The sequence below is a fragment of the Buceros rhinoceros genome, unplaced genomic scaffold (genome assembly GCF_000710305.1).
Source record: "Buceros rhinoceros silvestris isolate BGI_N320 unplaced genomic scaffold, ASM71030v1 scaffold9366, whole genome shotgun sequence".
In the NCBI taxonomy this organism is placed as follows: Eukaryota; Metazoa; Chordata; class Aves; order Bucerotiformes; family Bucerotidae; genus Buceros; species Buceros rhinoceros.
In genome coordinates, this window is record NW_010415772.1 from 3688 (window position 1) to 19400 (window position 15713).

The following is a 15713-nucleotide window of genomic DNA, read 5'->3' on the forward strand; positions in this document are numbered from 1 at the left end:
TCCCGCACCTCCTGGCGGTGCCCCAGCTCACACAGAGAAAGCAGCTCACTGTAGTTCAACACGGGATCAAAAGTCATTACGGGCTGCCCAAACAAGGCACCTGTCAGGACTGGGGACACAGTGCGGGGCTCTTGACTCCTATCAAGATCGTCTTGCGGTTGCTGCGCTCTCCAAGACTCTCTGGATGCAGGAGCATTCCCGCAGACACTTGGTGTTCTACCTCAGAGAGAACCGTGACACTTCCTTAGCTTCTGTTTTCAAAACAGACAAACTTAGGGGTTTTTCATTTTTTATTGGATGCTTCCAACTTTATATCTAATAATATACAGATACTCGTTTTTCATTGTCCCATTCATATCCTCACGTAGTTCAGCCATTCTGTCACATTAAAATAAAAAAAAGCACAACTGAAATAAAATAAATTTGTAAGCTGGAAAAATACATTATAAACTTATATTCAAGAAACATTCTCTTTATAATTAAAAACCTACTTGTAATAATTAAAGTAGGTTTTAAAGAAAAACTTGATTCTCATTTTAAATAGGCGGCCTTTGTGCATACTTTTAGTCATCTCATATGTACAACCCCAACCAGTATCTCTGCCTACCTGTGACAGAATACCTGAAACAAAAAGACACCGAAAAGGAGGTTTTAAACAAAAAGAGACCAATATTCATTTTCCAGGAAAATACAGTATAATCAGAACTTTAAACACATGCTTCCCTCATCTGTGTTAAGGCCTAAGAGACAGATGTGCTTTAATAAAAGCAGACAGTATGAAGAAAAGTCCTTCCACTTTTCTCTTCAAATTCCTGTAACAGCTCATCTATTTCATTTTCCATGTCTTCTGTGTGCTGTATCTAGAAGAGAAAAAACACTGAGCAACTGGGCTCCGAGGACACGGTGCGGTTTAGAAAACGGCAATAACTTGACGCTTTTGGCTTCCTGCCGCAGGAGGCTGGCTCGAACAGCGCGGCTCTGGGTGCTCTGGGGAGATCCCCAACACACACACTCTGCACCACGTTCCCCTGCACAGCTTCCCCCTCCATCCACTGCGCTGGCACTGAACCAGCGCTCTGTTGAGTGGGCAACATCCATCCTCACCAGGTAACAAAAGGAAGCGTCACAATAGCTACGAGCATGCTGAACGGACGGCTGAAATGTCAAGTCCTTGAACCCTCTTGGGCTTTTTGAAGCTGGAAAGGACTTATGACGAGATCACACAGGTTGGGGTAAAATAAAAAAGCCTGTTGCCACACTGGAATAGGTGAGCTCATCAGCCTGCACGCTGTAAGAGGACACAGAGCCTTTCTCTGTTCTCTTGACAGTTACATTGGCTGGTTTGAGTCCAGCCTATCTCAGTCTTACTGCACGGGCAGAGTCCGCTCTGGAAACTGGGAACTCAGTTTGCACAAACAGCTCCAAAACCCACCACCAGATTTCGGAAACTTGGGTCTCTTGACATGCATTTTACTTAAACAACTTTAGCAATATGCAGCGCCCTCAAGCAGCCCTAAGCAAGGTCCAACCCCTGAGCAGCGGCTGGGTCCGAGGTCCCCCCAGGCAATGAGCCCTCTCTACTTACACACTGGCAGAGCTCACAGATGAGGAAAGCACCCAGCGTGGCCTCCTCGTGGTTATCCTGAATGTCCACATTGATCACGTGTACTGGCTGACACGTCTCCTGCTCTCTGGAATTTAAATCTATTCGAAAACAAAACACACGGAACAGCAACGCTTTGGGTGGAATGGGATCAGGTTTTACACAGCGTATTCATAAGATTTTTAAAAGTACACAGACACTGTCACACCTGCCTCTCCAAAGCTGTTTTTAGAAAATTGTTTATTTGATATTGTCTTCAACAATAGTCCCTCATTTCAAAAACAAGAGATGGGTTTTGGAAACTAAAGAATTCAGTTTTGTGGAAGGGTCATTACTGTATTTGCTCCGGTCAAGAAAAGTTACTGCTCACCTTACTCAACAGTGTTCAAAGACCAAGATCAAGATTCACAGAAGTCAGGAATGATTTTGGTTTTCCTCGCTTGGAGAGGTTTCATTTCCCAGTTTTTAACATTTGTACATCTAACACTGAAACCTCTAACTGGACTCCTACAAGTTAAGCACTGGTAGGCACATTAGAAAATTCTATCTTTAATGTGTTCCGCTTATTAACAAGGGCTGAAGGTGGAAAAATCCTCATTTTCGTGCTAATCCACCCAGGTATTGTTATGCTCCTCTAAGATAACCTTCCTATTACACAGTTTTCAAGCTACAAGTTGTTCTCTCCTAACTCCATCCTGCAACTTCATTTCGTCAAACCTGTTGAGGCTTCCCTTTTAGAGCCATTTGGTAGCACTCGAGCCTTCTTCCTTCCATCGGTCAGTTATGAAGGGCATAACCATGAAGTTAGAGAGGGGAAATTACCAAGTGGTTGCTCTTCACCTCCCCTCCTCAGCATCCTCACCTCAAACATGGAGTGAAAGCTGCTTTCTGTGTGAGACATGAGGACCAGGGCGGATGCTCCCAGAACTTAGCAACACATGTCAAACACTAATTGCTCAAGCCTGAATGTATCGTGCTCTGTGTTGCTCGTGACATGCCCACTGAGGTCTGAAGAGTCAAAGCCTTTTAAATTGTGTGCGTGATGCGAACTGTTGGCTGGTCTTTCAATGGAAAGCAAACACGTTTAACGTCCCATAAGCCTGTACCCAGCATTTCCAGAGAGAGGCAGGTTCTCAGCCCAGGAGCGAACCCAGTCACTGCTGAAACCCCACGGCTTTCAGCGAGCTCACACCACGCCTGCTGCACTGCCTTCATGCAGAACCCAATCCCCAGCTGAGATTCTTCTGGCCTATCTCACTGACTCACTTAAGGGCAAAGCTGCGGCACGTCTGCAGAGTGTTAACGACACTCAGGAACAGTTTCTCCACCTGTACAGGAGATATTTATTGTGGACAAACTGCTTGGTAGGTCAGAGGAAGTCTTCTGCAGGGAAGGGAAGGGAAGTTGCACGAGGAAGACAGCTTAGACTGTGTTTCTTCATCAACCCAAGGTGAAAAAACGTTCATCACATACAACTCGCTACTATTCTAGATCCAGGAGCATTTTCAAACCTAACACCTATTTGAGTTTCTCCAAACGTCAGCCCTTACAACTGCTACACACACACATTCTGTGTAGCTGCCAACAGCAGCACCGTTTAGAAGTAAGTATCCAGCCACCACTTCTCTGGTACATAAAGGCTCCAGCACTGGCCTGCGAGCTCTCCTCCCCGCTGGTGTTCCAGGAGCAGCGGAGGTCAGGGGAGACAGAGATGATTCCAGATTTAAGGAGGACTTCAGGGAGGAGGGGAAACAAAGCACTTAAAGATAACCTGGTTTATCAGTTCAAGGTCCTTACCTTCTACTACTTGATCATAGACTCTTTCTTCACACGTTAGGATCAAATCAAAAACATCTTTGCAGTTCTGGAATCTTTCTGGTCGTGGCTTGATCCTCTTATTTCTGTCCAACATGTGTAAAATCCCATTCTGTGTGTATCTGAAGTTGTTTGAGTTAAGTACCTTTACTTTAAGACAAGTCATGTTTTTGAGCAAATGACCAGTACAAGTTAAGCTATTACTGTATCTTTAAAAGAAGATTCTGTTTGCAAATAATAATCTGCAAAAAGTAGAAATCAGTGACCACTAAATAGATTCCTGAAGTGGCAGCACGATCCCATCAGGGTGATCCACGCAGCTCCTGGCTTCAGAGACCTGTCATTAGTACCATGGCAGAGACAGCTTTAAAAGGTCCTTCTAAGAGCTGAGTTCCTCAGGACAACTTTTCTTGGACAACTATTTTTATATCCATAATGCTTAGAACACACAGAGCGAGCTGTTTGCGTGAGCAGAATGTCCTACATTCACTTCTGTCACTGCCCCTCACTCCAGGGCCCTCTGTCTTGAAAGTCAGTTCTACGGTGTTTCTAGGACCTGCATGGAGTCCTGCTCCGGCCTCGGGTTTATGCAACTGAACTTCCAACCAAAGTTAAATCAATCACAGGAGCATAATCCCTTAAAAATATCCCAAGATATATAAATGGGAATGAAGAAAAACACTGACTTCATGCCTGTCAGAACTTCAGTCAGCGTGTGAAAGGAATCTGCTATGCTGCTTGGTAGCTATATTTATGCTGGTTCTGTAACCTCAAGGCTCAAATTTCCCTCCTGTACCCCCCGTTCAGAAGGATTCACTCGTCCCGCTGGCTCCTCAGCCTCCTGGGACACACAGTTTCACCAGGAGCACTCCAGGACCGACTGTCACATAGATATGCTCACTTACTAACACCAACCTCCCTCTGAAGGCCAAGTTTTATGGGTAAATTTGGAATACCAGAAAAGGTTTACCATGCTTGGAAAAAAAAAAACCTTCAGTGGGGCCATGTCAGACCTCTGGTTACTTGCAAAGCATGACCACAACTGCCACAGCCACTTCCAAAATAAACACCCGGTCGCGTTGCTTTGTTCGGTGTGAAGGTGAGCCCTTCCTGGGCCCTACAGTCCTCATTTCTACATCATGCAGTTCAAGGAAAAAAAAAAAATCCACAACATCCCACACACTTTTTTGGGTTCTTTTTTTTCCCTTTCTAGGATAAAATGTTGCTGGCATCTGTCCTCTAGCTTTCCTGACTGAGCCTGGAGACAGAATTACGCATATTCAAAAAACCCACACAGTCAAGCTTTCTGCTTCGCACAGCCGAGCTTTCTGCTGCCAACTTACAGCTATTTTTTTTTTCCAAGGGTCCATCTGCCTATAAAAGGAGACTGAAATAATCAGTTAAGATTCATGACACTTTCATATTTGGTTGTCTGAAATCTTTTTCACCTGACCACCACCACCCCCCCATCCTTTCAGCAAGCAGGGGATGTGAGCTGCGTGACGGTTTTCAACACCTCATCATAACCCAGCTTCTCTCTCCTCATGAGCTCAGGCAAACGCAAAGGTATTACAGCTCATTAATGGTGTGCACTATACTGCCAGATGTCGAATCATTGCAGTCATTTGCCTTCCTTCCAACCGATTCCTACTCCACGCTCCCTATCCTATCCATCTCTGCTCGCTCTGTTCAGCCGTCACTTCTCCAGAAGGTACTCGCTACATTTTCACCTGGCTTTCAGGGCTGTTACGTTGTCTGGCCCCAGCAGCCGCCTTAACTCTGCCATGCTCAGGAAGTCAACGAAACACGCATACATTTATCTAAGAGGTCTTTGCCTACTGCAAACCATTGGTGTAGTAAATCCATCACGTTTTCACAGTGAGTCCAATTCAGAGATCGCTTTTATTGGAATAACTATACTAAACAGATCCACAACATAATGAAATTTATGCAGGACATCTCGGTAACGGAAGGACTGGGTATAAAGAGGAGCTGTTGCAATGCAAGTTGAGTTTTTCCAACAGACACAGCACTGGTGCTTGTTCTTATGGAGATAGCTACACCCAGCTATTGCCACTGTCACTGACTGTGCATCCTCTCCATTTACTCACGAACATCCCATAACTGCATCGATGAAGATATACGTGTAGTTAAAAAAAAAGTAAGAGCTATGCGCGTGTGTGTTTAGATTAAACCCCTTCTGCTACCCAAATTTAGAATTCCTGTCACAGACACCAGAAAAGCCTTTCACCACCCACTCGCCAGGGCCCTGCCCCATACACAGAGCTAACTAACCATCCCGTAACCTCCGAGCAGCTCATCGGTACCATGTTTGCTGACAGGACCCACACAACAGTTGAGGATGTGAGTGCTGACGGGAAGATGCACATAGCCGAGACAGCACAGTGTCTTCCCCCTCCTCCAGCGCAGCCAGCAGTGACGGTACTGCACAGCCCACCAGCGACCAGTCCGGCTTGGTTCAGAAGCCTCCAGCAACAAGCAGATTCTACCAAGTGCCTGAACATCAGCCACACTGACACATTCTCCTCCCTCTCACATTCAGTGGTTGCTTCTGCAGATGTCCTTTCAATTGCTTGTCTTCACACAGATTATGATTAGAGTACTTCCTTGCTCTCACCTCCCCAAACCTGCACTGTATGTCATAAAACCTACAAGGCTAAAATTTTTAAAAATATAATTTTTTCCTACCCCAGAGTGCTCTCTTTCCATGTCCATACGGACCACCCCATGTTAAGAGATCCCCATAACCACTGCATTGCTTTCTCAAATGTCCCCATTTTTCTGAGCATTTCCTGTGTAGTTGAATGGAGGAGCAAAGATTTGGTGGTTATCAGACTACGACATTCAGAAAAACATTGAGTGTGGTTTTGTCAGGAAACCGGATCCTTACAGACCTGTAGGATGTTTCTGGCTGTAATTTGAGAACTACTGCTGGAAATTGATTAAGAAATCTAGAGACAAAAAAAAAAAAAAAAAAAAAAAAAAAAAAAAAAAAAAAAAAAAAAAAAAAAAAAAAAAAAAAAAAAAAAAAAAAAAAAAAAAAAAAAAAAAAAAGAAAAGCATGAGGCTTTTTCAACATCAGTTAGCCCCGTAACCCCGAGTGAGGATTATCTCTGCCAGAGGTCAGCTGGGTAAAACATGTTTAAAAAAAGCAGTAAGCAGAGTGAGAACAATGATGGCAATAATGTCTCCTGCGGAGGCTACACATTATTCCACTCAGGTACTTACGAAAATTAACAGGAAAACCCCACAACAAAACACGCCAGCACATGCTCTTGCATATTTACGCTCTCTCCTCACTGGGTTTTCTGGGGTCTTGTCTGTGTTTTTTGTAACTGTTGAAGTTGTATTGAACATGCTCAGACAGTTACATAAAGATCCCTCATGTTGTAATTAATGTTTTTCATTAATGCTCGCGCTCTCTCCCCATCTGTGCTGGCAACTCCACATTCCTCTGTTCAGCCATACTGGAGAACAGCAGTTTTCCCGAGTTCTACGTCAGAAGCCAACTTTTTAGGAAGCTAAAGATGGTGTGTGGAACAACCTGTAAACCTGCCGGTGAAGAATTAAGGGGAGTTTAGGCATTCTTCTTCACACCCAACAGCAGAATCTAGTAGGAGAGTGACATGGAGTTTCTCTGCAGGGAGAGATGGTTCCTATGGTTCCTTTTTTTTTTTTTAAATTGCTCCTGCATAAAATACGGCATATTTCCTAAAGTACTACACATTGAGACTAACTACCCCAATCCATCACTATTAAAGTGGGCTGCCAGCACCTGAAAGAGTACTAAATCTGCATTAAAGAGGCCAAATGCATCAGATTTGACTTTCCATTAACAAGAACTCTGCCTGGCTCCCCACCAATATGAAGTGCTACCTACGTGTCACACCTAGCCCAGCCTCAGACCTCCCATCGCTTCTAGACCTCAAGGTTTCATGGTGAATCACTTCAAGCAGAAGTGCAAGAGGACAGCAAGAACACAGCAAGCTCAGAAACAGAAGACAAGATGTACTGGCTGCAACTCGAACGTTTTTATCACCAAACAAGCTTATAGAAAGTTACGCAAGAAAGTGAGTTTTATTTGCATTAAATAAGAACAGTACTTAACTCACTCTTGGTAGGGCACTCTTGTTAGTGGCAAGATACAGGGTACAGAAAGCAACTCATCTGCACAGAAATTACTATGGATTATGTTTAGAGAACCTGCCCCCGAGATGGACAAAAAGCAAAGGTAGCAAAGGAAAACCAGGAGCCTTTGGTAATCCCCAAGATCAGACAGTTAAGGGTTGAAAGAGCAACACTGCACAGCAGCAGTACAAGATCTCAAATCTGCCAGGGTACAAGATCACCGCAGCTTTTCCCAGAGCAGCAGGCATCAGGAACAGTTGTGCACTTCACTGGGAATACAGCTAGTTACTGGTGAGGGGGTTTTCTGGTAACCAAGACAATGGGGCCTCCACCTACCACCTCAGTTTTGAGATGCAACAAGACCACAAGATCCTGAACAAGAAATTCAGGGAAATAGGATGGACTAAAACCAGAGCTGGATATAGCCAGATGAGTTGTTTCCCACCGGATTATTCTTTAGCAGAGCTCAGTGTCCAGGTGCAATCAGAACGCCCTCTTAACTCAGCAGAGAGATTTCAACAGTAGCTCAACCTCAGAGCTTGGCATTCAGAAACGGATGGACAGGAACAACCGTCACCTTAGGCCATCCAAGCTGCATGTTTATAAAGCAATGTGCATTTCAGAACCCATAAAGCGCCGCGTGGACACCAAGCACCATGTGAGAAATGGAAGAACGCTGAATTTCATGTCTACTTCTTGAGGCTAACATGATGCTGCATTTTAAGACACAGGCTTTCTTTGTCTTCAGTCCTTAGAGCTGCCTTTTAGTAGTGGCAACCATCACACCTAGACAACTGACTTTCAGAAGTGCTTTTCATACCCTGAGATGAAATTTATATGAATTCAGCCATACGGGTTTAGAAGGCTGCATGAAAATACCTACATTTAAGGTTATCAAGGTAGAAAGTCTTCCCTGACTCTGGTGCATCTGTAGCCTCACTACTCTTTTAATTCTTCCACCCTCAATGAAAAAACATAATCTACAATATGCCTTTCCCTCTTCTTGGCATAAGGGAGTCCAATCAGGTCCCATCAAGATGACTAGTCTGCAGATGACTTAGATACAGCTTAGATAAGCGTTGCCTTATAAAATTTATATGCCAATATATTGACCTATTTAAGTTAAAATCCTGTATGATAAAAAAATATACCTCTTACTGATCAAAGTATTCAGTAAGTTTCATTTTCACTCCCAGGAGAAACTGAAACTCACAAGTGATTTGAGCTGAAGTTCTGGGGTGTATAAATTAGTTACATAAGCATCTAAAAGATACTAGAGACCCATTTACTAAACATAATTGGGCAAACTACATCTGCTAAAACATACACACACTTCTCAGGAAAAACATATCTTTGGACAACAGCTGGCACCCAAAGCTTCTACATCTCCACACCAACCTGACATGCCAACTATTCTTTTTGGTGCAGCTGTCGTCAGGCTCAAATTCTGCAATTCTTTGTCAAAGAGGAGCAGCAGAGCAGAACACTTCTCACACCGCTATGAATGGCATTTGCGGATCTTTTCCATATCATCCTAATTTATTTATGAATATCTGCATTATAAACAGAAGATACGCTGCTTGGCAAAATGCCCAAGGACTAAACGTTTCCTTAAGGGAAGTGGGGGTGAGACTGCCCAACCTTCTTCCACCTTCAGAATCAGTTCCTCTTGCAGGGAATAAAACACTAAAAATGGGCACCAGCACTACAAATTCTACTTTTCAAGCAACTGTGATTTCGACTGCAAGAACTGCCTGTATTCCACATCCAGCGTGCACGTTGCCTTTCCTTTGGAATTGTGTGGCTTTGGTACAACCCAGAGTTTGTTCACAAGTTTTTTGTGGCACTGTGTAACTTAGTCTTAGCACTGAGAACGTGCCATCCCAATACAGAACAGAAATACTAATTTGGGTTGATAACATTTGTGTCTGCATTAATGACTTGCAAACAACTGAAATGTCACTTGTTTTTCACTGGTAGGGACTACGCAGCATTTCCAAGCTACAAGCTGCACAGATAAGACCCCACCAAGCATGTTCACAGCAGCTGGTCTGAAGGTGACAACGTGCCAGCCACACTCATTTCCTCAGGTTTGGCTGAGCCCGAAAGCTGAGGGCTACATGCCCACACTTCACTGAAAGACGAAAAAATCTTGAGTTTAGCCCAGAGCTCAAGTGCCAGACAATGAGCTGTTGGTGCTGAACTGCTGAAACTGTGTATGAGGATGAATGTGGACAGATACCAACTGTCAAAGGGGAAAAGAACAGGAGCGATGGCAAAGGCCACTGCCAGAGAGCTGGAGAAGGGTTATCACAGACATACAGCAGGGACAACCAGAAGGACAAGGATACCAGAGACAGAACACAACAAGACGACTTCACAGATGTGGCACGCGTGGCTACGCCATCAGACAGTTGCTTCATCCATGTGCATACTTCAAGAGTAGTTTGCTGGAAGCTACCATGTCTCGGTCACTTGGCAAGACAGTTCAAGCTGTTGCTAAATCCAGTATGTGACAAGGACACGTAACAAAGGAATAGAGAGATCACTAGCAGGACCACAGGCAAGCAAGAAGGAATCAGAAGAGGATTCTCAAGTGTCACACATTACTTTCGGATGCTCTTCTCAGGCTCAGAATCAGAAGATGATTCAGCATCTTCTGATGAAGACGCTGATTTCAGAAGATGAGCAGCAAATGTAGGATTGGCACGGAAGTGCTTTGAGGTAGCTGTGAGGAGAGAGGTCTGAGAGAAGAACATTAGTCATGCCACTGAATGTCTTGGAGAAACAGGGTCTGCAACAAGTATCCGGAAATTGGTTTCTGTTGTTGTCATAGCTTTGTACTGTGAAACTCCAAGGTAATTTTCAGCTGAAGAAGCTGGATTGGGTAACTCAGATAAAGCAAACCACAAGTATTACCTAAATCAATTAAGCCATTTCGTTTCACACATTTGGGAAACCTGAGAACATATTCACAGAGACAGCAGGACCACTTTGGAACAGCAGCATGCAGAGCAAGAAACACACAGGAGGAGGTCTGCAGCAAACACTCCTTAGAGCAACACTATGAACATGGCAGCTACTGAAGAACAGCGGGATGTGGTTAACCCACAGGCTGATGAACACCCAGTTTTGCAAAGCTTAGACACACAGGACTTGTGTGCCTTGGGTGAACGCTTGTCCCAGCAAGCCCTTCTCACACTGGTCATCAGTAGTCTCTACTCCTGCATTAAATACTAAAGATCCTGAAGACTGCCAGTCCTGTCACTGGGCAGCAAAAAAGCTCAAACGCCTCCCTCTCACGCCCACCTCAACTTCCTATCTTCTGAAAACACTTCTGAAAATCTTCCCTCGCTTTGAGGTTTTCCTGGAATGATGCCTATGCTATGCCAGGTAGAGGTACATGGCAGCAAGACAGCCTGAATTTCTTCCCCACATCCTGAAATCAGACTTCAGTAATTAACACTACCTCTGACTTTAACGCTACTTTCACTACCTTGTATCGAATCGGTGACAAGCAAGTATCCATAAAGCAGCAGCATCACCTTTGGGAAAGGTGAGCATCTAAAGGTGTATTTCTATTTCTGCTAGATTCCCCCTTTTGCCAAGTTTCTCTCATTTGCAGAATTTTTCTGAAAAGAGCTCTCGCATATGTGAATTCCTCAGGGCTGCCGGAGCTCTGTCTGGGGTACGAAGCCCTTCGGACACTTCTCGCACGGACACCAGTGGCACACAGGAGCGAGATCTTCCAGCAAGAACTCCATGTATTGAGGGGGTTTTTATAAACGCAGTTGTGTCAGCCGGCTTGGTTCTAGGGAGATGGAGAGTAAGAACCTGGCACGCAGCCGTCCTGCCTTTCCCATGCTCCATTTCTGGTTTGTGCTGCTAAATACTGCTTTGTACGTTGGTCCATCGCCGCAACCTTGCTGCATCGACTGTAGCTGAATAGATCTGGAACCTGGATCCCAAGTGCCAGAACAATAACGTCTGAAATACAGAGAAGGTCATACGCTACCCTTTACAAAACACTACGATCCAAATCACTCTGCCAATGCTCGAAGCACATGCCTGCACACACTCTTCTGTACTCGGAGTACCAGTGTGACCAGTGTAAAATGGTAACAATGGCCATCTTACTCAGATTTCTCTTACCTTTCATGTTTTTCTGATCTTCCTTCTATCAAGATGTGGGTTATTGATTGTGCTTCCAAATGCATCCAGAGTTTCCAAACAATCTTTCACTTCTCTGTTAGAAGTTTTCGAAATGCTCCTCTGAGTAGCTGAAAGATATTTTATGCCGTACTACTTGGACATGGGGGCAAGCTACACAGAAGTCAGTTTTCAAAATGCTTCACAGAAGCAGATGACATATAAACCATGTCACGTGGAGATCATCAGAAAAATTTAGCACAGTTCACTCAATTTCTATGATTTGTACCTTGGCAGCATTGAGAGGCTTTTAAGAGTAGAGTCATTAAAGAAGAATTATGAAGCATGAAACTTCCACTTGCTCTTCCACACCAGGTCTCCTTCCCTAAGGTTTCCTTCCAGTACTAGTGTTAAGAGCAGAGGAAACCTTCTGGAAGATATGACTATTAATACTCAGATTGTACTCGACTCCTAGACAGTTTTTCAGCAAGACTGCAGCGATGTCTAACTAAGATTCCAGCACTAAAGGATCCTCCTTCATCACTACCCTATAAAGACAGAGAAGACATTCCTCAGCACAGCCTCACTGCTTCTAGATGCCTCCTCTTCTCAGCTAAGTCCCCGCTCTCTCTGTGTTTATTCCTCTTCAGTGGCACACAAGATGGTGTCTCAAGTGAGACTCAAAAGTTTGGGGAAAGGCACAGAATCTTTCTCCTACACAGTTCTACAGTGAAGCCAATTTAGTTCAGCACTGTACTTCTGCTGGCCTTCATCTTCTGCAGGGAAATCAAGATTTGTTTTGTTCATCTAGTCCCTGTGAAGATCTTGCACATGCCAGAACCTGCTTCAGGTTTTTCCCCCCCTCCTCTTAATTTCTGGAAATGCTACATGTAGCCTCTCAAGCCTATGCTTGCTCCAAAGCCACCACATTTTCCTCTACTGATGCTCTACCACGTGCACCTTACCAGTTAACAGAGCACATCTTCTTGGGCAGATGGAAGACTGGGGAGTAAACCAAGGATAAGCATCAGCTGTGGGGTGACCGTAATACTACAAACGTTTACTGGCAAAGTGGTCTGTGTATGGCAGAAGAAACTGGTTTCACCTGTTCTGAAGGTGAAGGATACTATTAGAAACCCCCACAACCACCACACAGCAGCAATAGCACAAGAAGTACCATATGGGCCATCCAGCTTAAATTGGAAGTTCAGAGAAAAAAACAGATCCCAATCACCTAAATTATCACCTTTTTTTTTTTCCTTACCTCTTTGAGTGAGATGTACTAAGGCAGGCTTTTTTCTTTTCTTAATTTCTGTAACATTTTCCTCTCTAGCTGAAGCACACCCTTAGTAACTTCTTGAGGACATGTTCTCCACCACCCCACCCCCAATTACATACCAGCAGGTAACTATGGAACTACAACTGGAATCCTATCTATAGTTACAGAGCAGGTCAAATTAAAAGAGGAGGTCAAAAAAGTAGGAAACAGAGCAGGAGGCCAAGCTTGCAGAGCAGAGGTAGGCTGCCCAGAAATCCTAACAAAATCACCTTATCTATGGAAATCATTAGGTATCTTCCATCTGAGGATCACAGATGCATCGGTGTTGAGAAAGGGAAAGAAACTATCAATCATGGAGTTAATTAACACTGAAAAAGAACCCAGGAGCTACCGCTGCAGAATTCGGGTCAAATTTCCATTTGAGCAGTTCCTATCCCTGGGCAAAAAAAGCAACTGCTGTTGCAGATTTAAACTGGCGTTTAGAAAGCTTCATCCTTGACTAGTTTTCTGTGTTTGCTTGAAGGCAGGGCTCACCAGTTTTACTCTATTTTTGTTTCACTATTAAAGTCACCACCATATAAGCCCTTAAACCGTTCCACACAGCTGTAAGGGGCCAGTAACTCCAGTGGCCTGGCTTTGAGAGGTGGGGTTACACAAGGCCATGTAGCTGTACTAACTATAACTAGCTATAGTAACTACACGCGTGGCCCCACAGAGGTACCGCAGACCATGGGCATGTCTCCTGCAGATCAGCAGTTGACCCCTCTACTCTCCTAGAAAGAATGGAGCAGCCAAAAGCCACACGCAGAGTAGATGTGTGGTTTTGTCGCAGCCCTCCATGAGGTCTCAGGGAATCCAAACGCCGTATTCTAACACTGCAGTGGTAGATGTGGAGACTTATGTTAACAGTAAGATTTAACTACCACATCTTAAGATGCTGTAAAGTACTTCCATTTTACAGACACCACAACCACCTACTCAACTGCATCCATACTGCTGGCTCTGCTAATCCCTCACTCCTGTGCTTCTGAAACTCGACGCCTTCAAGGTTCGTGAGCTTGTGCTCTGTATTTCACTAATTAACTGCAGTGAAGGTGCTTTTACTCTCTGCAGAGTGCGTTTTTGAAGGTTCTCCCTCCTTTCCACAAGTGAGGAAGAGGCTGTCAATGCATCTGCAGAAGCTCATTTCTGTTGGAGACTACTGCTTTCTGAAATAGGGCTCATTTATGTGGCTGGCAGGAGAACATTCCAAGTTCCTTAAGCCACAGTTTCACTGAGTATTTCATGTCTGTAATGCTCTGGGCCCCTGTTGGTATGCAGAACTGGAGGAAGGGCATCGCTCTAAGGCACTCAAACTTCATGCGTCCCATCACTGGAATATGGGAACAAGCAGACAACTGTCACCAGGAGACTCCATTTCAAACGACATGAAAAGGCTACAGATGACAGTCATGTCCATGTAACTGATGAAAGCAAGGCTGGGGACCAGAACGAACAGCTAAGACATATGAAGAACCATCAGAAGAGCAGGCCCTCCAACCCTTCAGCATGTCATGTTTGTCCATCACCTCTGAAGTAACGCTCACCCAAAAAACCCGAGAGTCCACATAACTCTGGTTCACAAAAAACCTACTCCACAGCTCTGACAAGAGGAGGTCTGAGTTTGGTTACTATCTTCTCCCTCAAAACCCATTTCTGGAAATGGAGTTGCTTTCTGCACTGCCAGTCTTAGTCTGAAAACCTGAACTTATGCTACCTGAGAATCAAAAAGGCAAAGATGTAGAGGCAATTGTTCTTATCCTACTTCCCTTGCAATGGCCACCATTTAAACTTGCTTTATCTTGAGAAAAGGTTTAACTACAAATCTTGAGAAAAGGTTTAACTGCAAATACATTTAGAGAATACAGCAACCATTTCCAGTGTGGAGCAGAACCAAAACGGTAACTCCAAAATATGCTGAATGGGGAGACTAGGTTGGCTTCCAGTTGGGTTTACCTTCAAGCCATATTCAGTACAGCAGCAATGATGGATGCAGCAAGGAAACCACAAGCCATTAGTGCTTGTTAGAATTATTCTTCAATGCAAATAATTTTGTAGCAATCTTTTTAAAATCAAGATAAACCACGCCTTGTTAAAACGGCTCTGCAAGATTTTCCTTTTCTCTATACGCAGAGGGATAAAACCCCCAGCACATGATACACGATTCATAAGACTAGACTCTACATTTTGAACTTTTTAAAAAGGACCACTAATGAGATCCTAGGAAACCACTACCCCTGCAAGGGATACCATTCGTGTGGAACACCACACAGAAAGGAACTCCCATGTTTAAGGAGTTCTCACTCTGCTCTACAGCTTTAATCAAACAGCTAAGCCCTTCTTAGGGGAAGCCTTTCGATGTCCAATGCAAAAGAAGCCACCACTCTTGGGGTCTCAGGGAGCTCGAATTTACTATTTCTGGTCAGTAAATACAACAAAGAACTTGCTGCGTAGTGGTAAGACACAGTACAGTCTGTGCTACCAAGCAACTGCAGAGATAGCCTGCAAAAAGTTACTGAGTTTGCTAACTCCTTGGGTAACAGCTTGAACTATTTTCTACCATGTTCCAAGTTTTCTAGTGTCTGACAACCTGTTTAGTCTTACTTTTTTTTTGTTCAAAAAGATGCAAGAAAACTGGGCTGTTTGAGCACAACTAAGACATTGAAACCACATCGACAT

The 15713-nt window shown here is 44.1% G+C and overlaps 1 protein-coding gene across 1 annotated transcript in view; it reads right to left on the bottom strand.

Moving 5' to 3' along the window:
- Positions 1-288: 288 nt before the first annotated feature.
- Positions 289-15713, bottom strand: part of SSU72 (SSU72 RNA polymerase II CTD phosphatase homolog (S. cerevisiae)) — a 20779-nt gene continuing 5354 nt past the window's right edge. Inside the window, exons 3-5 of the mRNA XM_010137535.1 lie at positions 3401-3540; positions 1586-1704; positions 289-860 (exon numbers count right to left, since the gene is read on the bottom strand). Of these exons, the coding sequence (XP_010135837.1) occupies positions 759-860; positions 1586-1704; positions 3401-3540 (361 nt within the window). The 3' untranslated portion in view covers positions 289-758. The remainder of the gene's footprint in view (positions 861-1585; positions 1705-3400; positions 3541-15713) is intronic.